Genomic DNA, 20,673 nt, shown 5'->3' on the forward strand with positions numbered 1-20,673 from the left:
ACACACACACACACACACACACACGCTCACACGCTCCCTCACTCCCCGCTCTGACCTTCCCCACGCCACACTCTGTCCCATCCAGGAGAGGAATAAGGAGGCGGCTACAGCTGCTTTGGTCCAGGGGGTCCGTGTGGCAGGAGAGAGCCTGGCACGTGTCCTAAGAGGGGAGACAGATGGCCAACTGAGGGGCCACAAGGGCCTGTGGGGTCAGTGTCCAGCCATCGTTGTCCCTCGCAGACCACAGGACACAGTGACACAGCCGGCTCCCTGCGCAGTGGTGGGTGGAGAGGACAGCCGTGGAGGACTCCTCCACCACGAACAGGGGCAGTGACCAGGGCCCACAAAAACGTTTTCATTTCTTTTAAAATCAGAAGAAAAAAGATGATCTTTTAGATCAGAGAGAATATGCTAATATATAATAACACTGTATTTATAACAACACACGTAAAACTCTGTATTTCATGAAAACGCTAAGATATAATTCCTAATGTTTTACAAGGGGGAAAGGGCTCACCAAGGCAAAAGTGCCTGCAAGTCCTGTGCAGTCCTGGGAAGGGAGTCTGTCTTTGGGGTGCCTGCCCCCCTTCACCTCCCCTCCCACTGCCAGCTCCCACTCCGGCTGTAGGGTTCAGCTCGGAGGTCACTTCCTCTGGAAAGCCCTCCAGCCCCCATTGGGTGGGAAGCCCTCGGTAACTGCCTACGTAGGATCAAGGTCCATGGGCTCGGGGGCCCTATCAGGACCAGCTCTACCTAATTTGTGGGGCCTCGTCAAGAGGAAAACGTGGGAACCCTTGTTCAAAAATTGAGAATTTCGAGAGGCACCTGACAGTCTGGGCCAGTGGGGTCTCACAGTGCGCAGGGGGGCAGGAGCGGGCAGAGGGAGGCCCAGAGGCGGAGGGGCGGGGTGGCCGTGCGCATCACCCACTGCTGGACTCACGAGGTGCTCCCTGCGGAAGGTGCAGGCGACCGCCGTCGGGCCGAAGGCGACGCGGCACTGCTCGTCGGCGCCGTAGTAGAGGCCGGGGTGCGCCTCGGGAGGGCGCCCCGCGGGCTGGGACTGCGGCCCCGGCGGGTCCCACACGCAGCGCGCCCGTCCTGCGCTGCGACAAGGCCGCGGCTCAGGCGCGGGGCGGACACCAGGTGGGCGCGGGATGGAGGAGTGGGCGCGGGAAGCGGGGGCGTTTAAAGCGGCGGGTCGGGTGGGCGAGGACGGGAGTTCTCAGCCCATGTGCCCCACCAAGAGCTGACCCTGGGCTAGGACAAGGCTCGAGCCTAGGGGAGGGGGGGGATGCAGGGGCAGATGCAGGGGGCGGGGGAGGTTGGCGAAGTGGGTCTGCGAAGGGATGGAAGTGGACAGGGGAGAACTGAGGGGTGGGCGCAGGAGTGGGACGGGATGGAAAGAAGGAGGGAGGTGGCGCGTGGGCGGGATGGGAGTGGCCAGAGGGATGGGCTGGCGGGGGCGGGGTGGGGGGAGAGGTGGAGGGGTGGATGCCGGGAGGAGGTGAGGGCTGGAGGGGTGGGCAGAGGCGGGATGTACGAGTGCCTCCTGAGACGTGCTGGGAGCCCGTGGAGAGGTGGGCGCGGGGACGCCACGGAAGTGGACACAGGGTTGAGGGCAGATGCAGGGGTGGGTCCGGGGACGGGAAGGAGGGGGGCTCGCGAAGCGGAGATGGGGGCGTAGGGAGGGGCGGTGCTGGGGGGTGCCGCTACCTGAGCAGGCTCAGCAGCTGCCGGCGGCTGCAGGGGGACCACGCCGGGCCCCCGCGGGCGGGCGCGGCGCCGTCGGAAGCCATCACGTGGCCGCTGGGCCCGCAGCCGCTGCCCGGCGCGCCGTCGTGCTCCAGGCCGAAGCTGCGGAGGCGGCGGCGCTGAGGCCGGCGGTGGCCAGGGTCCCCCCCACTCCCACAGGGGTCGCCCCGGCCCCGCCACCAGCTAACCCGGCGGTGGGCCGCGTCGTGCAGGCGCCCAGCCTCAGTTTCCTGTGCGAGGAAGCGCTGGGCCGGCCTGGTGGCTCCCGCCTCCTTTGGCAAATACATATCAAAAGGCTTTTAAAATGTTCAGGCCAAACTCATCCACGGTGTTTTAAGCGTGGGAGGCCATGGCTCGAGGGCCTTTGGGGCCCTGCTGCTGACGGCTTTCTTGACACGGGGGTGGCTCGGTGTGTAAATGCACGGACTTAATGTGTACTGGTGAAGTGAAAAGGTCGGACCTCTGGCCAATGTTTCTGCTCCCAGTGGAAGGCAATGGTTTTCAATTCCTTTTTTTCCTCCAAACAAGATAGATGGAGGAATTGTGATGGGTGGTGGGTCAGCTGGGTGAGAGGTCAGACGGAGGTGCAGAGCTGAGAGCGAAGGTGCGCAGCCGCGGGCTGCTGAGGGGATACGAGCCCCAGCCTTGTCCGTGGAGGTGGGTGTGGGAACCCCTCAGCACTCTCAGGGGGGCCGAAAGGCCTGCGGGTGGGAGGGGGGCTGGTGGGCAAGGAAGTTAGACACCCACTTTTCACTTTAGAAGTCTCTGTACTCTGAACTTTTACAGCAAGCAGGTATATACTTTCATAATTAAAAGGCTAAAAATCAAAAAGGAAAGAAACCCTCCACTCCCGGTGAATAATACATAGGAGCACAGATTTGCCTGCAGAATGTATAGCAGTCGTATCAGGAAAAGTCTGGAAACAACCTAAATATCTAACAAGAGGGGATGAATTAAGTAAATTATGGTGCGTACAAAAAAAACCAATATATGTTGTAAGAGAATGTTTGGGAGAAATGTTTGGGATATATTGTCACATAAAAAAGCAGTTAACCAATATACAGCATAATCCCAAATTTACAAATAAAAAATTGTGTGTGTGTAAAGAAAAGATGGGTGTTTTCTCTGAGTGGTGGGATTTGGGATAATTTTTGCAGCCTGCTTTTTCTTTACCTGAATTTCCTACAAAAATTACTTCTTAACTCCTAAGTTTGTTTTGCTTGTAGTTTGAAAAAAAATTTTTTTTTCTTTTAATCCTTCGGTAATGAAGAAATATCAGATTTCCCAGCTCTTGCCCCCGCCCACCCTCCCTAGTCCATTGGGGTCAAGAGTACAGGCTCCTTCAGCTCGCTCTTCTAGGGACCACTGCCAGCCATGACCTCCCCTCCTGGGGGCCCAGGTCACGTCCTTGTCTGGAGCTTGGGGACAGGGGTTGGGGCCTCTTACCTGTGCCCAATCTCATGGGCGATGGTGACCCCCAGATCGAAGCCGGTATCCTCAGTGATAAGGCAGCTCCAGGAGGAGGAGCAGACGCCACCCAGCTGGGTGACCCCCCGGACCTGCCGGTTACCATCAGGCAATTCCAGGTCAAACCTCAGGAAGAGAGAACAGATGGCCGGGCAGTGCTGAAGTACCTGCCCACCGCCGGGCTACCTTTGCAGAGAGTGGGAGCAGCTCGCCGGCAGGCTGGCACGCCAGTGGGGAGCTCGGCTACCTGGTGACGTAGAGGACCAGGTCGGCATGGCCGGGATCCGTGTCATCCTCAGGGTTGACCGTCCTGCTCCACTCACAGACGCTCAGCAGTGATGCGGTGATGTTGGCTGTGATATTTGGAGCATCCTGAGGGACCGGTAACAGAGCGCACATGTAGGGGATCCGCCCCAAGCAGGGCGCGGACCACTGCTGCCATCTCAGTCCTCATAACAACCCTATTACTGTCCCATGTTACAGATAAGGAGACTGAGGCTCAGCAGTGCCGCGTGCCAGGGCAGAGCTGGAATTCAGGTCCAAGCCCCGCTGGCGGGAAGCCCTGCCATCACCCCCACTGCTTCGTGCATATCCGCAGGCAGAAACCGGTTTCCCAGTGACTGGGCGTCCAGCTCAGCGCCTACCTCAGGCTGCGTCAGGATGACCATCTTCACCAGGTGCACTCGGAACTGAACTCCCAGGGATGGGTCCCTAAGCAGCTCTGACCCCTGTGGAAGGGCAGGCGGGAGAGGTGATACGTGTGTGTGGGCGCTGCTGACTTCCGGGGGCCCAGGGCGGGGGCGAGGGGGGGTTGCCTGGAGAGGATGCTTCATCAGCAGGGAGGGCACCCGAAATGCTAGTCCTTGGGCCTGGGAGCCAGCCATGGAGAAAGTCAGAAGGAAGGTCAGCCAACACAGAGAAACCCCGAAACAATGGGATGCGAGTAACTGCCATTAGTCTAGAACATTCCTTTCAAACGTGGCTTCTCTCGGACTGGATTTACCGTGTCCTTTCCCATCTCTGTCCACCTGCCTGAAACACCTCTGTCACCCCTGCTCGCTTAAGCTGCTCATCTCCACGAGGCAGCCCGAGGGCCTCCTCCCCCTCCGTGAGCCCTTTCCTGGGCACCCCAACGAGAAGGCTCCCCCCACCAGGCTGCCAGCTCTCCTGGTACATCTGCCAAGATGCTGATTGTGGTCGACTTGCACTGCGGTTGCTCGCACCAGCTTGGCCCCTAAATGAGACACGGCACCCAGGAGAGAGGACGTGGCGTCACCGGCCTCAGCTGACCTGAGTCTGAACCCAGGCTCTGCCCCTTCCTACCTGTATGCTCAGGATCCTGTTTACTGACCTCAGGACCCCAGTTTCCTCATCTGTAAAATGGAGAGAAGGCCTCCCATGGTTGTTGGCAGACTTAGGAACAGTGCGGCTGGCATGAGGTGGGTGCCCAGTCACGCCACCGGCCATTACCACGACTGGTACCATCTGGGCAGGAGCCAGTCTGCAATCTGCCACCTGACCATCCTTGGCCCTCATAAAACATGTCGAATGACCACAGGGAGTGTGGTTCGATTACCAAATTTCAGCATATTCGAGGTGGGGGGAACCCCCAAACTTTGAAAACAGTAGCTTTCAAGTGACCTAGAGGGAACATCTTCCACCTCTGGAGTCGGCAGGTGGAAACCCAAGCAGGCTTGTCCTGGACTTGAGCCAGCTTTTCCAGGGGTCAGGGCTGCATGGGTGTGGCCTCTGGGACCCAGACTCCCTCCAGGGTGCGAGGCCCAGAGAACATATGGGAAAGGAGAGGTGTCGGAGGGCCCACGGCTCTGAGATTGGGGGATCTTTTCCTTCTGTCCAGAATAGCTGGGCATACCTGAGGCCGGGGACAAGATGGTACTAAGGACCCCACGTTCTAGGATGGCTGCCTGCCCTCTGGGGCCAACTTACCAGGGGGGCAATGCCGGCCCTGCCGCTGCCAGCGGTGGTATTAATCTCCTGACGTTATGGAAACGTACCTGGCCGCCTAGAACACGTGTGTCTGTGTGTGTTTCACATGTGAATGCGCTCGTGGTCGGGCACAGCCCGTCAGACTGAATGTGACCATCAGGTGTTGCAGTCACCTGTTTCCGTGCTGCCTCTTTTTCTCCGAGGTAACGGTTAGTGGGAGCTGTGCTTCCTGCCCCACCATTACCCTTAGAAGCCAAGTGAAGGGGAGGCCTGCGGACATGGGGGTACCCACAAGAAGGGCACTGGGAGAGCCTGGTGTGGGGCAGCCGGGCTGGCTGCCGGGGCAGTGCTGGCCGACATGCCCATGGATCAAAGGGACGTTGGGGGAGAGGCCAGGGTTGAGGGTCCCCGGGCGAAGGGACCCAAGTAGCAAGAGGCTGGGGGTTGCACTCCCCAGTGGGGTAAGGGAGAAAGAACAGATCACGCCTCTCCCCACCCCAGGGCCCTGAGCCCCAAGTGTGACCCCAGCCTCAGGTTCACACTGAGTTCAACCCCCCAGATAAGCCAGCTCACTGACGCTCTGCACAAGCCCCGGGTGCAGGGCGCTGTGTCCAGAGGCTCCCGAGGACGGGCTGGTCGTGGACGGCCACTGCCCCGCCGGACTCCTGAGCCCTCGCCTGGGTCAGCGCCGCCCACAGAGCCCGCTCCCCACGCGAGCACTCACCGTGTTGAGGTTGGTGAGCACGTAGCGCTCCGTGTCCTCCCGGTGAGCCTGGTGGACGTCGGGGCCCACGGCCACCAGCAGCTCCAGGTGCAGGAGGCTCCTGGCAGCCCGTCTCCGGAGGCGAGGGGCGGGAGGATGGCCTGGCGGGGCGGGGTACAGGGCCGAGAGCCAGGGTCCTAGAGAGCAGGTGAGATGCGGCTTTGACCTTGCGGCCCCCATGGCCAGGCCCCTCCGTCGTCACCCTGCACTCCTGGGCTTGGAGATGCACCGCTTACTGTGGGGATGAGGGAGTGGATGGGCCCGACCCTCGCTTTCTCACAGGGAATGTGGGGAGCCAGAGAGGGCCTGTCTCCCGGCACAGGGAGACTGAGGGAGCGGTTCCTCTTTTTTGTTTTTTAATCACTAACTGGCTAAGCATTTGGTTTATTTATTTGTTTATATATTTATTGAGGCATAGTTGATTTACAACGTTGTGTTAGTTTCAAGTGCCCAGCAAAGTGATTCAGTTATACATATACGTATATGTCTATTCTTTTTCAGATTCTTTTCCCTTATAGGTTATTACAAAATCTTTTTTTTTTTTTTTCTGCCACGCTGCGCAGCTTGCGGGATTCTAGTTCCCCGCCCGGGGATCGAACCCGCACTCCGTGCATTGGGAGCGCGGAGTCGTAACCACTGGACTGCCAGGGAAGTCCAAGGTTATTACAAAATCTTGAGTATAGTTCCCCATGCTATACAGTAGGACCTTGTTGGTTATCTATTTTATATACAGTACGGTGTATCTGTTAATCCCAAACTCCTAATTTATCCTTCCCCCCTCCCCCTCCGGTAACCATAAGCTAGTTTTCTATGTTGAGTGGGCAGTTCTGCCCTGGCCCTCCTGCAGCTGGCCCCTCAGCACCCACGGTTTCACGCCCTTAGACACCCACCAGCTCATGTGGGACATCTTGGCCCTCCCAGCTCCTCGGGAGGAAACACTCTCAGAGGGTGAGAGGTCCCAAGCTCTCGCATGTCACTCACGTTGTGACTGTTAGAACTGACAGCTCGGGCAGCTCACAGGAGAGGCGGCCGGGTCTTGGGAGGATGGCCGTCTCAGGTGGAGACGTTTCATTCCACCCCTCGGGCCCAGATCCCATTGCTGCCTGGGCATTCGGGGCAGTGCAAGGCCAGGAGACAGCTACTGTGTGGCTCTTATGTCCTTCTGGTCACCCCAAAGCCCCACGCTGGGCGCACACTGGAGTAGGGGGTCACCCCAAGATGGCAAGAAAAGCCCAGGACCACACCCCGCTTGCAGCCGGCGCAGCCTGGGGAAGGCGTGCGCGGGCGTGGTGGCAGCAGAGCCGGCCCGATCCTGCCCATGCCCTGGAGCCATCCTGGAGGCCTGCGGCAGCCACTTCCCATCTTTGGGCCTCTGAGTTCCCATCTGCAGCATCGGAACTATCAGGAACCGCTGACCTCGGCCCGCCCGAGGCTCCAAGGTGCACGTCTGTGAACACGCTTTGTAAACTGTGAATGGCTGTTCAGAGGTGGGAGGTCTACCCGTCCACCAAGCAGACGGCCTGGGGCCACGGCCGGTGGCCACGCGTTCTCCTGGCCTGCCCGTGAGCTGGGCACTCCCCTGCGTGCTAACGAAGGTGGCTGGTGGAGCTGGGCCCAGGCATCAGGAGAGCTGGTCCCTCCCGCAGAGCTGTTCTTGACGCAGCTCCGCCCTCCCTCTCCCAGGAGCTGTACCTGGAACCGTGGGTGCCCCCGGGGGTGGGCCTGTGGATCAGGTGGGGCTGGGCACCACCCCAGGGAGGCACCAGCTCCCGGTGCCGCCTCCTCAACGGCTGGATATAGAACCTGTCTGCACCCACCAGGATGTCGCCCTCCTGGAGGAGAGAGAGCCGCCTGGTGCACACGGCCCCGTCCCCCATGCAGGGCCATCACAGCACCAGGCATGGACTGGCCCCCTCCAAGGGCTCCTGCCCCAGTCCAAGGTCCGAGAGCCCACCTGTGTGGAACAGCGCCCTCTGGGGGCTGCGCTCGCTGCCTACCACCTGCTGCCAGGCCCCCCAGCCACGTTTCCAGTCCCCGCCACGCACAAGGCCTCCAGGCCCCAGTCTGCAGGGCCCGGTAAAGATCCCGGCGGGGCCCCGCGTGTGCAAGAATGGAGGGGGTCTTGAGGGACTAGCTAGGCCTGCGCTAATGAACAGCACTGCCCGTCACCAGATGGGCCCTGAGTGGCATCTGTTCCAACCCAGGCTGGGCCTCCTGACCCTGGAATGGGGCGGGGAGGGGGGTGGTTATAACATAAATGGCTCTGGCTCATTCAGTGACGCATTGTGACAACGCGTGACAATCCCCAAAGATACCCAAGAGGCTAGTGCTGCTGCCTTCACCATTTCTTTCTTTCTTAATCTTTCTTTCTTTTTTTCTTTTTGGCCTCGCAGCTTGTGGGATCTTAGTTCCCCGACCGGGGATTGAACCCAGGCCCCCGCAGTGAGAGTGCCGAGTCCTAACCACTGGACCACCTGGGAAGTCCCATCAGTGACGACACTGACGTCCAGGGAGTGCCTGGCCCAAGGTCGCCTGTACTAAGGCGCAGAGCTGGAGTCTGAGCTCAGAGGTCTGACTGCAAGGCCCACCGTCTTTCCGTTCCCTGTTCCCCGGGCTTGCACCCAGCTCTGCCGCCTGCTAGCTGGGTGGCCTTGGGAAACTCAGCTGGCTTTTCTGAGCCTGCGAGGAACAGGCCCCCACGGCGTCAGAGTCTGGCTGAGGTCTAAGTGGTGTCGCGCTCACGTTTGGCTGTGCAATGGGGGCTTGGAGGCATCTCTGCCCCACTGGGGTCCCCATGGCACAACCTCCCCCTGCTGCCGGCCTGGGCGCCCACTCACCACACAGCCCGAGAAGAAGGTGAGCCTGGACGCTTAGCCTGGGGGCAGCAGGGAGAGGCCCCCCGTGAGGCAGGGCTGGGGGGCCCCCAGCAGCCGGAGGGAGGCATTGACCACACGCTCGCTGGTGAAGGAGGTGGCGAGGAGGCCCAGAAGAGCCGTCCCAGGGCTGCCAGGGAGCAGCGCGGGGCCCTGCAGGGCAGCCCCCCGCGCCCGTCCTCGGCCTCACGCTCGGGCTCACGGACGCAGGTGAGCGGGGCCACGTCGAATCGGGGCGCTGCGGGAGATAGGAGGCCCCTCGCTCCCCCCTGCTCGGCCCTCCAGCGCAGCTCCCCCTGCCCGCAGCGCGACCCCAGCCAGCGCTCAGCGTGCATCTGGCCCCGACCACAGAGAAGGCAGGCACGAGTGGGACACCCCTAATTCCCTCCGCCCTGACCACTAGCCTACCCTGCCTCTGCTCCCCACCTGCCTTTGGATCACCAATGTCCCTACTCGGAAAGGGGACTGGCACCATGGAGAAGTCCACGGACACGGCCCACGAGCGACAGGAAAAGGCTTTGGCTGGCGCTTGACCCAGCGCCCTTCTTGTGTCTCACAGAAAAGATAAATGTTTACATCCTGGCCAGAAACTGCAAGAGTTCCTGACAGTCGGCCCAAAGGGAGGCCCAGGGGTGGAAGAGACCAGCTAATTAGTGCCCATTCCCTTGAGATATTGAGCAGAATCCCAGGGTCACGACCCCAGCCTGGCCCAGGACACCCAGACCAGTTTTTATCGACTTGGCAGGAAGTAACGGAACTAATTAACTGGGTGACAGCAGCAGCTGACCTCCTCTCAGCTGAGCCACTGAAAAGCCGAGGTCCCTGACCCAAGGGTGAGATGCCCCCTGCAGGCTCTGAGAAACTCCCCTTGCAAGGAAGACGCCAGGACAAGTACCTTCGGAGGCAGCGTCAGGGCCAAAGTAAGCGGTCACTTCCTCTGGCTCCAAAGCCTGAAGAAACTGCTGTGGGAGAAAGAATGAGTGAGGGGAGACGAGGGAGAAGGAGGTGTGGGGGAGAAGCAAGACAAGGAGCAGGCGGGGGGGGGGAAGGGGAGAAGGGGCCCAGGAGGGGGAGAAGGGGCCCAGGATGGAGAGGGGGCAAGCCACCGACACCGGCGTAGCCGGGTCCGCCCCTCATCAGGTGGGTGGACAGTACCGAGGCCAACTCCCTCTCCAGTGAGCCCAGTTCGGCCCCTGAACCCCAAGTTCGGATTTCCTCCCACTTGGCCCAAGGGCTGTCGGGCAGCCCCTTCTCCCCCAGGGACCCACCCTCAGCACCCAGCGGAGCCCAGGTTCCCAGCTCGCGGGGCTCCCCCAGCACCGCAGCCCTCGGATCCACCCACCTGCCGGAAATCAGGGAGTCCCCAGCAGCCCAGGAGGACGAGGAGCACAGAAATGAGCATTGCCCGTACACATCTCCCCTGGAGGCGAAGCTCACTCATCCTCCCAGGAAGGGAGAGCGCAGTGGTGACTGCAATCTGGCCGGCGTGGAATGCGACAGACCCGCTGGGCTGGACGTTGAGGCTGTGTTTACTCGTGGGCGCTTCCTCCCAGGGCAGGGGCCGAGGGGCTGGGCGGCCTGCAGGCTCCTCCTGCCGCGGCCTGGCCTCGCGCTGGGCTGGGCCTTGGCTCGGAGCACAGCCACGGGTCCTGCGCCTGGGAGCACAGAGCGGGGGTGGGCTTCATCTCCCATCTGTGTGACTGTGGCTCCCGGCTGGCTGAGGCAGCATCACACCTGCTTCCTCCGGACGCCCTGCTTTCCATGACCTGTCCCCGCTCTTCCGCCCTCATTCCCTCCCTCTCAGCTATTGCCTGCGCTGTGCCTGCGCCCGACGGCTGCCCACAGAACCAGGACGGTGGCACCAGCCCTCTGCCTGCCTCCCCAGCCGTCCCCACAGTGCTCACAGACCTTTAGCCACCGCCCCCACCCAGCCTGCCTTCCGTTCCTCAAATACGCCCAGTGCTTTGCTGCTCCAGTTGCAGCTCAAATGTCGCCTCCCTCGTGGCACCATTTAAGTGGCCCCCCAGAGAGAGGTGTCACATTTAGAACATAAAAATCAGGACAGCAGTGAAACTGGAATTTCAGGTAAACAATAGATTTTTTTTTTTTTTGGTGTTAAGTATGCCCCCCAAATTGCAGCTAATATATGGGACATTTTTATACTAAAAATCATTCTTTATCTGAAATTCCTATTTCTCTGGGCATCCTGCATTTTGTTGGGTAGTCTTACTCCTCCTCAAGTCCGTACCACAGTATCTCACTTCATCATCTTCGTTGCAGTTACTACTATCCAAAATTGTTGATTTATCATCTGTATTTTCCTGAAGGCCCCCACGCACGTACAGAGCCTGGGATGGAAGCTTTGGGGAAGTGGAGGCCTCACCTGTGTCGCTGATCCAGAGCCAAGGCATGGTGTGCAAGTGACTTGTTACCATTGTTGTCACACAAAATAATACAGTACAACACTTGTTACAAGGCTTATCATTGTTATCGGATGCTGCTGAACTACGGCCCTGGGAAAGCAGGCTGTGCGACCTGGGGTCCTCCCTCCCGTCTCTGGGCCTCACTTTCCCCGCCGCGTAGGGAAGATGGGCCCGGCTCGGACCGCGGGGCGGGAGACAGCTACCCGGGGTCCCTGCACGTCCGCTCCGCACCCGCCGCTCCCAGACCCGGCCGTCCAGCGCCCCCTGGCGGCCGCCTGCCCCGCCCTCCGCCGGCCGGGCCGCGGTGTTACACCGACGGCGGCCCCCCCAGTTCCCTTCCGGCGCCCAAGTTTCTCGGCCCCAGGCCGGCCCTCGGGGAGATCCCGGGCTTACGCCAACCCGATCCTGGGCCGCTGACCGCGGACGCCGCTCGCCGGGGTGGCAGCCCTTTTCTTTGGGGGCCAAAGAGCCCCGCCCTGCTCCCGGCCGTGCGGAACCAGAGGCGAAGGCCCGGTTTCCAGCAGGTCGGGGAGAGAAGGGCACTTCCGGGGATCGGCGTTCACGTGCGGAGACCCGCGCGGGGCGGCTTCCGGGCTCTCGGGCAGCTGCTGTCCCCGCCGCCGGCGAATTGGGGTCCGGCGGGACCTGTGCTCGGCGAGCAGAGCTCGGCTCCGGGGCGGCGGCGCCGCCGTGGATGGGCGCGGGGGCCGGGACGGTGCCGGGATGGCGAAGGCGAGGGTGCTGGCTCCCGAGCGCGCCCCGGGCGACCCCGCGCCTGAGCCCGGGCTCGTCAAGAAGCCGAATCGGAAGAAAAACAGGAAGAAAAGATTCTGGAAGAACAAAGCGCGAGAAGCAGGCAGAAAGCCGGGAAACGGCCCCGGCGTGGTGATGGTGCGACCTCCAAAGGCACCGGAGGACTTTTCCCAAAACTGGAAGGCGCTGCAGGAGGAGGTAAGGCCGCGGGGGCCCCGCGGATGGAAAAACGGAGAAGGGCTTGTGGGGTCCAGGGGAGCGCAGATTGGCGTGAACGGTGTGGACTGAGCGGTTCACCGAGAGGTGGCCTGTTGAGGGCGGCAGCGAGCTCGCAGGCCAGTGAATGGCAGGGACTTGATGTAAAGGATTCTGGCAACATCCTGGACCTTTAATAGGTGAGAGTTGACAACAACTGCCGCCGGCTACTGAGCTCTTAAAATGTGCGGACGCTGCCGGCTGAGTTACATGTGTTCTTATTTAACCAGCCCTGAGATAGAGTCCTTAATTATCTCCATTTTACAGACGAGGAAATGGGCGAGAAAGGTTACCTTAGGTGTCCAGGTTTGCAGCCGGGTCAGCAGAACCAGGAGTCAGACGCCCAAGTCCCTGCTCGTAATGCCGTGTTGTACCTCTTGTCTCTCTCGGAATCAGTGGTCCAAAGTTACTTACAGATTACAGGTTACTGTCTCCTAAATGCTGTTTGCTGTGCTTCACTCATAAGTTCTCTGCAGTTCCGTTGGAGTTGGCTGCTATTGTTATCGCTGTTTTCTAGGTGAGGTAGAGAGTTTAAGGAACTTGACCCAAGGTCGCACAGCTAGCTAGCAGATGGCAGACTGGGGTGCAGATTCACACTGTGGGGCGCGAGTTTGTGCTCTTTGCTACTACTGACCTTCAGAGTCTCTTCTTAGTTCCTGAAATCTGTTACGGAGGGATCCTCAGAGTGAGAGCGAGAACAGAAGAGCTTCTGAGCTTCTTAACACAGCCGGGCATCTTAGGGCAGAGTCCAAAGCATTCTCCTGTCTTGACACACAGGCCGATGAAATTTTCCCTCCGGTAAACCCCGGGTTCTCTGACTTCTTGAGCTGTAACTTTTATCTCTTTCTCTCAAGTAAGTAAAGCAAAACTAAGCAAGCAAAGGGATATTTATTATGGAAAAAACTTTGCGTTTTCTCCAGTTCATACAAGAAAGTACATTCTTCTGTTCTTTAAACGTTGTGGGAACAGGTAAGTAGAAACCCACCTGATCACTCAGCTGGTTGCCAGGTAGCAGGGTCTTAACCGTGTTGAGAATGGCCACACCGGGGACCTGCACACAAGAGGAGGTTGGGCTGGGAGACCTCAGCCCTCCGTGTAGGAGAGCGGGGGTGCGGCTGCCAGCGCTTTTTCAGCCACTTTTCGTTGGACACACCCCTCTCTTCCTGAGACCCTCACAGCAGTAGCAACCCAAGAAATCTGATCGAGGAAGCGGCTGCCGTGCACCAGCTCGTTGGCCTGAGCGGTGACGGAATTAGCTCTACACGTGGAAACAGGTTGCTTCTACACACACGCACGTATAAGCTTTCTTAACCCTTTGTGCATGTTTTCCAAATTAAAATGTGTTGCATATTTTATCTTGGGTTCCATTAGTTGCTGAAACAAAAATCACAGGCCCCGGAAGAGCCTCTTGTTCTCTCTCAGACGGATTCCAAAAAGCAGCCCCAAAGTGTCCAACAAAACAGGAAAGTGATCTCAGGTAAAGCAAAGAGAGATGAGATGGGGACAGAAAACACAGACCCCAAGGCCGCAGGGAGCTCTGTGCCCTCAGGATGTCTGGTGAACAGGAAGATCCAGGCACAGCGCAATGAGAAAGGAGCGAAGAAAAGGACCAATGATGACATTTCCCCGAAACGAGAAGTCAAACGTAAGAAGTGGAAAGCTGAGGAGGTGACCGCCACCTTGCCTCCGGTCCCGCCCACCGAGTAAGTACCGCCTGGGCTGGCGCGGCTGTGATGATGGGCTCGGCCTGGTCAGCGTCCTGGCCGAGAGCCAGGTCACAGCGGCTAAGGCCTGTCCCCTTAAGGAGGCCGAGCCTGCTGGCCCCTCCGTCACCTTACCCTGGTGCTGCCGGTGTCTTTGTTGACTATTTGTCTCCCCTGGAACGTGGGCACGAGGGAGACAGAGCCTGTTTCATAGCTGCTGTGTCTCTGGGGCCCAGAACAGGGCCTGGCACGTGGGAGGCCCCAAGGAAGGGTTTGTGGAATGAATGAACGCCAAAGCCACAGGGACCCGAGTGTGAAACCGATTCCCGCGTCTTGCTAGCTGGGTGGCTTGGGGCAAGTTCCCGACGTGCCCGCAGCCTCAGTGTGCTTACCTGCGGTGGGTCTGTGAGGTGCAGCGTGGTGACCCAGTGCCTGGTGGATACTCAGCAAACCCTGTGGTGTCACCCACCCGGGGAGGGCCAGAAGTCAGTCAGGGAGGCTGCCTCTGAATGGCTCAGCCAGAGGTGGCGCGTCTGTCAGTCAGTCCGGCTGTGTGTTGCCTGGGGTTGAGGACGCCATCGCTGAAGGTTTCAGGAAAGAGCAGTTGGAGTGCCTGCCGCCGCGCCAGGCACGCTCTCTGGAAACGGAGCAGTCACGACAGGTCCCTCTGTCTCGAGTGGGACAGACGGTGCACTGAAATTATTTCAGTAATTCCCTCAGTGTGGTTGGGATACATCCAAGGAGGGAGAAGCCTGTGGGGGCAGGTGGCCAGAGAGGCGCGTCCAGTCAGCGCAGGAGGCTGTCTCTAAAGAGATGACAGGGACGCTGAGCCCAAAAGACACAGTCACGAGCCGCCGCTATCCGTCCCTGCCCGGCGTCCCTGTCTGCAGGGCTCGGCCCGGGGACAAGGTGGCGGGGCTCTGTGTCTATGTTCTGCACTCATCGTGTTTCTCTGAGGTTCTTAAATGTTTCATAACTGAACTGTTAGTTTTGTAATTGAGAAGAAAATGTTAGCAGCCGGTACACCTGAGTGGAGGTGGGGGGCATATTTCTGTTTTATATTCTTTCTGTTGCTCTGTAGTTCCTAAGTTTCAGCTAATGAGTGTTTTTGTTTTTTTAATTTATTTTTTGGCTGTGCCTGGTCTTGGTTGCAGCACGTGAGATCTTTCATTGCAGCATGCGGACTCTTAGTTGCGGCATGCATGTGGGATCTAGTTCCCCGACCAGGGATCGAACCCAGGCCCCCGCATTGGGAGTGCAGAGTCTTACCCACTGGACCACCAGGGAAGTCCCTAATGAGTAATTAAAAAGGAAAGTGCCAAGATGATCACAATAGCCGGAGCGGTGGCCTGGCGGCCAGGCACTTGGGGCCAGACTGCCCTAAGAGCAGACCCCACTCGCCTGCCCGCGCTCAGCCCGTTCTCCCCTCTGCCTTTTAGCGAAGACATCTGGTTTGACGACGTTGACCCAGCGGACATCGAAGCAGCCATCGGCCCGGAGGCAGCCAGGATAGCGAGGAAGCGGCTGGGTCAGAGCGAGAGCAGCATCACGCTGGTGAAGGAGCGGGCCTTCGGCGGGTACGCGGGGCAGGGCCGCGGGGCGCGCTCCGCCTCGGGGGGGCGGGGGCGGGGTCTTCAGGAAGGGCCCACTTCCCTCTCCTCCCGTTGAGTTGGGCAGGCGCCTCTCGGCGTCCGGCTGAGACCCGTCCTTGTCACGTTACTGAGCGGTGGTGCCCGTTCCTGGGTCCCGCGGGTGGATTGAACTGGAGCTTTGGTTCTCTTGCAGCCTGACGAAAGCCTTAGCCGCGGACTGTGAGATGGTGGGCGTGGGCCCCAGGGGGGAGGACAGCATCGTGGCCCGCGTGTCCCTGGTGAACCAGTACGGGAAGTGTGTTTACGACAAGTACGTGAAGCCAACCCAGCCGGTGACTGACTACAGGACGGCGGTCAGCGGGATCCGGCCCGACGACCTGGCGCAGGGTGGGTGCCTCAGCGCGGCACGCGGCGGGGGCGGCTGGAGCGCCTTCCGTGTCTCCCTGCGGCCCTTTCTGCTGCAGGCGCGGGCGCGGCGAGAGCCCGGCGGTCTTCCTCCCTCCCGGGCGGGTGGGCTCAGAGGCTCCCGCACCCGCTTGCGCCGGCCTCGCTGCCTGCTGGCCACCCGACCTGAAGACCAGGACAGTGTTCCCAGACGGAATGAGGCCGCTGTGGGGTGGGGAAGGGGTGGGAGGCGGGACAGGCTGGAGGGGCTCCCAGGCCTACGCGAGGGTTCGGAAACTGGGGGTAGGCCGTGGGCAGCAAGGGGCCTGGTCTGGCGTGGGTTCCCTCCGTGGGGGGGGGCCTCGGTGCTGGGCATCGGCTGGGGTGGGGTGCGGGGGTGGGGCGTGAGCCCGTCCTCTGTGCCCTTGGTCAGGGAGGTGGCTGTGCAAGGCAGCGAGCCCTGGCCCAGCTCGGGGGACAGCCTGGACGCTGAGCCCGTAGGGTTTGCCGACGGACAGGCTGTGGGGGGAGGGCACAGAGGCCCCCGGGGGGCCCCAGATTTGGGGCTTGGGGAGGTCCTGGGAGCAGGGGCTTGAGGCGGCGGCTCTGTCGTCCTCTGGCTGCGTCCTCTCTGCTCTCCGCACCTCTCAGGTTCCCTGGAGCACAGCCCCCGAGGTGGCCCGGCCGATCATCAGCCCCAGGGCCCGACCACATCTCCACCCAGGCTCTGCCGGTCCTGCTTGGGTCGCGGGTGGGCAGAGGCGCGGGGCCCAAGCGTGGTTGCTGCAGCCCTTCCCTTGGGGCGTGAGGGGAGGGGGTGGCCCCGAGGGGTCCGCTCTGAAAAAGCAAGCAGAGCTGCCTCCGGAGCCCAGGGTCTAGAGCCGGGCTTCTCACCGTCTGTGGCGAGGGCCACCCCTGCCTCGTTCTTGTCTCCGGTTGGAAAGACATCAAACACACGCCCTGGTCTCTTACTGTTAGATTCAGCTGTCAGCATTGCCCTGGCCGGGGGCCGTGAGTGTGCTCGCCCCGCTCCTCCCCGGTCGGGGTGCAGGGCGGCCCCTCGGCCTCGGCATCACCCTCCTGAGCGGAGTGGCCCGCCTGCCTGTCCTCGCAGCTCTAAGCGGGGGGGCCTCTCGTTCAGCACGGCGGTGATGGACACGTCACTAAAAACCGCTTCTCTGTTTTGTTTCCAGGAGAAGAATTTGAAGTCGTCCAGAAGGAGGTGGCAGACCTGCTGAAGGGCCGGATTCTGGTCGGACACGCGCTGCACAACGACCTGAAGGTGCTGGCTCCGGGCGCCTCTTACGTAACGCGGTGTCCGAGGCGGTCGCGCTCTCTCCGTGACTTGGGTGATGCGCCCACCGTGTCAGCTGGGGGAGCGGGTCCCTGCACACCCTCGTAGGCAGAGCCGGGCGCTGCCTCTGCCACCCTCACCCGCCCGGTGGGCCGCCGCTCCTCCCAGGGCAGAGCCCCTCCTGTCGGGGATCATCCCCGGCGCCCATTGCTCGGAGCCACTGGGCAGTCCCCGTGTCCCAGGCCAGCCCGTGGCGGCCAGCACAGCGGGCGGCAGGCAGGCTCGGAGGGTCCCCTTCCCGTGCCCCAGAGGGTGGGGCTCAGCCTCTGCCCCTTAGGGTCCCTGCTGTGGGCAGAGCTGACCCACCTGTTGGGATGAGAAGCTCGGGGCAGGCAGGTGGGAGACTGTCCTTCCTGGGCCTGCAGCTTTTCAAACGGTGTTTCCTGGAAGCTTGGCAGCCTCCAGTGTTTCAGGGACCCGTAAAATTGGTCTTAAATGTCTTTTAAAAGTAAATTTTGAGGGAATTCCCTGGCGGTCTAGTGTTTAGGACTTGGTGCTTTCACTGCCAGGGCCTGGGCTCAATCCCTGGTCGGGAACTAAGATCCTGCAAGCCGCGCAGTGTGGCCGAAAGAGAAAAGAAAGAAAGTAAAGCTTGAACTGTTAAAAACCAACAAGTCTTCTGCCCACGGAGACGCGTTTTGTCATAAACGTTCTCACCTCAGGGGCCCCGGAAGCTCGTGCTCCCTCCTAGCGCCCTCCCTGTCCCTGGTGACCTGCGCAGGCTCACGTTCCAGCCGCTTGCTGGCTCCTTGGTGACGAGTCTCCAGCTTCCCCGGTTTCAAGGCTGTTTTCATGCCCGTGGTCCTTCCATCACTTTTCCCGTGGTGATGTTCCCTCAGAAGTTCCGGCTCGCATCAGTGCTTGTTTTATCTGTGTGTGCACGTGTGTTATGTGTTGGAGTTTGGTAGAAGGGATCTGCCGCTGCAGATGAACAACAAAACGCCCGTCCTGTTTTCTCCTCCAGGCGCTGTTTCTCGGTCACCCGAAGAAGAAGATCCGGGACACTCAGAAGTACAAACCTTTCCGGAGCCAAGTGAAGGTACTTGGAACCGCGCGGCTCTGTACAGCGTAGCTCGGTTTCTCGGTTCACGTGATCGTCGGTTCTGGTCCCTGAAGGCCAGCTTACTGAGGAAAGGTGTTGGGTTTCGTTTGGTTTTTCCTTTTAACCTTTACAACTAAAAGGAATCTTAAAAGAAAAAGAGTTCTGCCACATGCCACCTTTAAAGTTAGTGTCGCTGAGGGCAGGTGAGTTCCACTCTCTGATCTCTGTGATTAGACCCCCGACTGAGGGCAAGAAGCCGCCATCGTGTCTATTCCAGAGGCAGAGCTGCCCTTGAAATGAGCAGGGCGGCCTGAGGCCGGAAGGCAGAGATGGCAGAGTCCTTTCCTGGTCCTCCTCTAGGGGCTGACCGGGTGTCACCAGCCCGCAGGGCCGCGGGCACTTCGGTGGGAGGGACAGTGAAGGTCACTTGGGTCGGGGCTCAGCGGGCAACTCCCCTGCCCAGGCAGGGCCTACAGAGGCCCCACCCGAGCGTGGCTGTGCGCTGCCCTCTCCCCTGGCAGAGTGGACGGCCGTCTCTGAAGCTGCTTGCGGAGAGAGTCCTGGGGATCCGGGTGCAGCAGGCAGAGCACTGCTCGGTGAGTGTGTCCTGGGCGACAGTGCTTGGGCTTGCGGGCTGTGCCTGGCCTCGTGCGTGAGGTGCAGTGTCACCTGAAGACAAACGCGGTGGGCCTTGGGCGGCTTCCGTTTAGGAGGCTCCCGGTCGTGATAAGTGACACGGCACAATAGGCCTGCAGAGTGTCGGTGAAATTGTAAGTGGTTACGTTTAACTAATACTTCACACCAGAAAGCTACTAGTGTACGGTAGTCAGAGACAAAGGCCCCAGTCTGGATTGCAGGCCCTCTAGGACTGCGCGTGAGGCCTCTGGCCCGCGGAGCCCAGCCGCTGGGCTCTTGTGCCCCAGCATCCAGCTCAGGGCCTGCCGTCCCCCCACCCCGTCTCCTTCCGAGTTCTGCGGTGTCTGGAGCACCCACGAGGCAGCACGTTCATCCCTTCGCTTTGGGTCCCTCCCTCCTGTGAGCTGGGGCGCGGAAGCACGGTGAGGGCCGTGGTGCGGGACCACTGCCCTCATCAGTTTTCTCCTTCACTCGTCCGCGTCTGATGCCAGGGCTCAGGAACTGTGGGATGGACTGGCATGTACGTGGCCGTGCTTGTCGCCCGGCGGGACAGTCATGGTGGCGCTCCATGTCCCCCAGATTCAAGACGCGCAGGTGGCGATGAGGCTGTACGTCCTGGTGAAGAAGGAGTGGGAGAGCATCGCCCGAGACCGGCGGCCCCCGGCCTCCAAGGCCCACGGTGACGCCGCCTAGCAGGAGCCCCGTCCTGTGCCGCGCCCACGCTCACGGGCAGCTGTGACCAAGTCACCGGACAGATGGAGGCCCCCCGCGCAGCGACCCTATGGAAAGGTTTCAGAATCACGGCAGCAGGGGCGCGCGGCGTGCTTGCTGCTGAGCAGAACGTCTCCCGTCTGGTTGTGGCATCTGAGACTCATCCCCGCACGTGGGACGGGAGGAGGGGCTGTCCCTGGGGGCTCCCCGGGTCCCAGGACCAGAGGCGCCTAGTTGTCCCCAGGTCTGCGGTGCCTTCCTCTGAGGAGGCCCCTTTCCCTCGTTGCCTTGGCCAACGGAAAGGAAAGAACTCCGCGGACTCGAGCCTGGACCGCACGGCTGTGGGCAGCCCGGCGGCAGCCTCGTCGAGGGGTTTTCGGTGTTTCCTTTCTCACCCCCTGCACACAAGTTTAAACTGTGGGTCGGGGCCCACAGCCGGCCAGGGGAGCTCGGGCTGCCCAGCGCGGTGACGACGGTTCTCCCCAGAGGTGGGCGCCTCCCCGACGAGGGTGGACGTTCCGACCACGGGCGGGCCCGGGCGCGGGGGGCTCTCTGGCACAGGAGCAGCCGGTTGCAGTGAGTGGAGCGTGTGACGCGCTGGGCTGTACTGAGCCCCCGCCAGCCGTACAGAACGAACCCACAGAGGAGGTCGTGTGACGTAAACGCAGGTTTTTACTTGAGCTGGAGCTTGTGAAGGCTCAGTGTCTGAGGGGACTGCTGTGTCCCTCTGCTGGTCCTGGGTGACACCTCTCCCTGACCCCCACCCCTAAGGAGACGCCCTGCGGCACTGGGCGCCCCGGCAGGTACAGCATGAGGAGGGAGAGACAGAGCTCCCCGGGCGGCTGCCTGGGGCAGGCCTACTGCCCGCCGTCGGAGCTGCGCTGCGAGGCCTCTTCCAGCTTCTGAAGCACACTTTGTGCGTAAGAAACCAGCTCCTGGAAGGAGAACAGTAGGTCAGCTGTTTCCATGGACGGTCTCGTTACTCCAATAACGAGTAATTTCTGTTACTTAATTTGCT

General features: G+C 60.7%; 2 protein-coding genes across 4 annotated transcripts in view; one reads left to right on the plus strand and one right to left on the minus strand.

Annotated features, from left to right (window-relative positions):
* ADAMTS13 (ADAM metallopeptidase with thrombospondin type 1 motif 13) overlaps window positions 1-11,768 on the minus strand; it is a 32,266-nt gene extending 20,498 nt beyond the window's left edge. Inside the window, exons 1-10 of the mRNA XM_057548206.1 lie at window positions 11,619-11,768; window positions 10,145-10,457; window positions 9,698-9,764; window positions 5,891-6,066; window positions 3,864-3,947; window positions 3,467-3,591; window positions 3,199-3,345; window positions 1,714-1,854; window positions 941-1,103; window positions 56-160 (exon numbers count right to left, since the gene is read on the minus strand). Coding sequence (XP_057404189.1) covers window positions 56-160; window positions 941-1,103; window positions 1,714-1,854; window positions 3,199-3,345; window positions 3,467-3,591; window positions 3,864-3,947; window positions 5,891-6,066; window positions 9,698-9,764; window positions 10,145-10,243 — 1,107 coding nt within the window. The 5' untranslated portion in view covers window positions 10,244-10,457; window positions 11,619-11,768. The remainder of the gene's footprint in view (window positions 1-55; window positions 161-940; window positions 1,104-1,713; window positions 1,855-3,198; window positions 3,346-3,466; window positions 3,592-3,863; window positions 3,948-5,890; window positions 6,067-9,697; window positions 9,765-10,144; window positions 10,458-11,618) is intronic.
* REXO4 (REX4 homolog, 3'-5' exonuclease) lies at window positions 11,768-20,667 on the plus strand. 3 transcript variants are annotated; one of them, XM_057548207.1, is made up of 8 exons: window positions 11,768-12,176; window positions 13,605-13,936; window positions 15,376-15,513; window positions 15,722-15,915; window positions 17,106-17,194; window positions 18,231-18,305; window positions 18,772-18,904; window positions 19,524-20,667. In XM_057548207.1, the coding sequence occupies exons 1-8, from the start codon at window positions 11,949-11,951 to the stop codon at window positions 19,625-19,627; spliced, it is 1,293 nt and encodes a 430-aa protein (XP_057404190.1). In that variant the 5' UTR covers window positions 11,768-11,948; the 3' UTR covers window positions 19,628-20,667. The 3 variants fall into 3 exon arrangements, with proteins under 3 accessions (XP_057404190.1, XP_007194466.2, XP_028017764.2); XM_007194404.2 differs by having other exon boundaries at window positions 18,830-18,904; XM_028161963.2 differs by lacking the exon at window positions 18,772-18,904.
* The last annotated feature ends 6 nt before the right edge of the window (window positions 20,668-20,673 follow it).

The sequence above is a fragment of the Balaenoptera acutorostrata genome, chromosome 6 (assembly GCF_949987535.1).
Source record: "Balaenoptera acutorostrata chromosome 6, mBalAcu1.1, whole genome shotgun sequence".
Lineage (NCBI taxonomy): Eukaryota > Metazoa > Chordata > Mammalia > Artiodactyla > Balaenopteridae > Balaenoptera > Balaenoptera acutorostrata.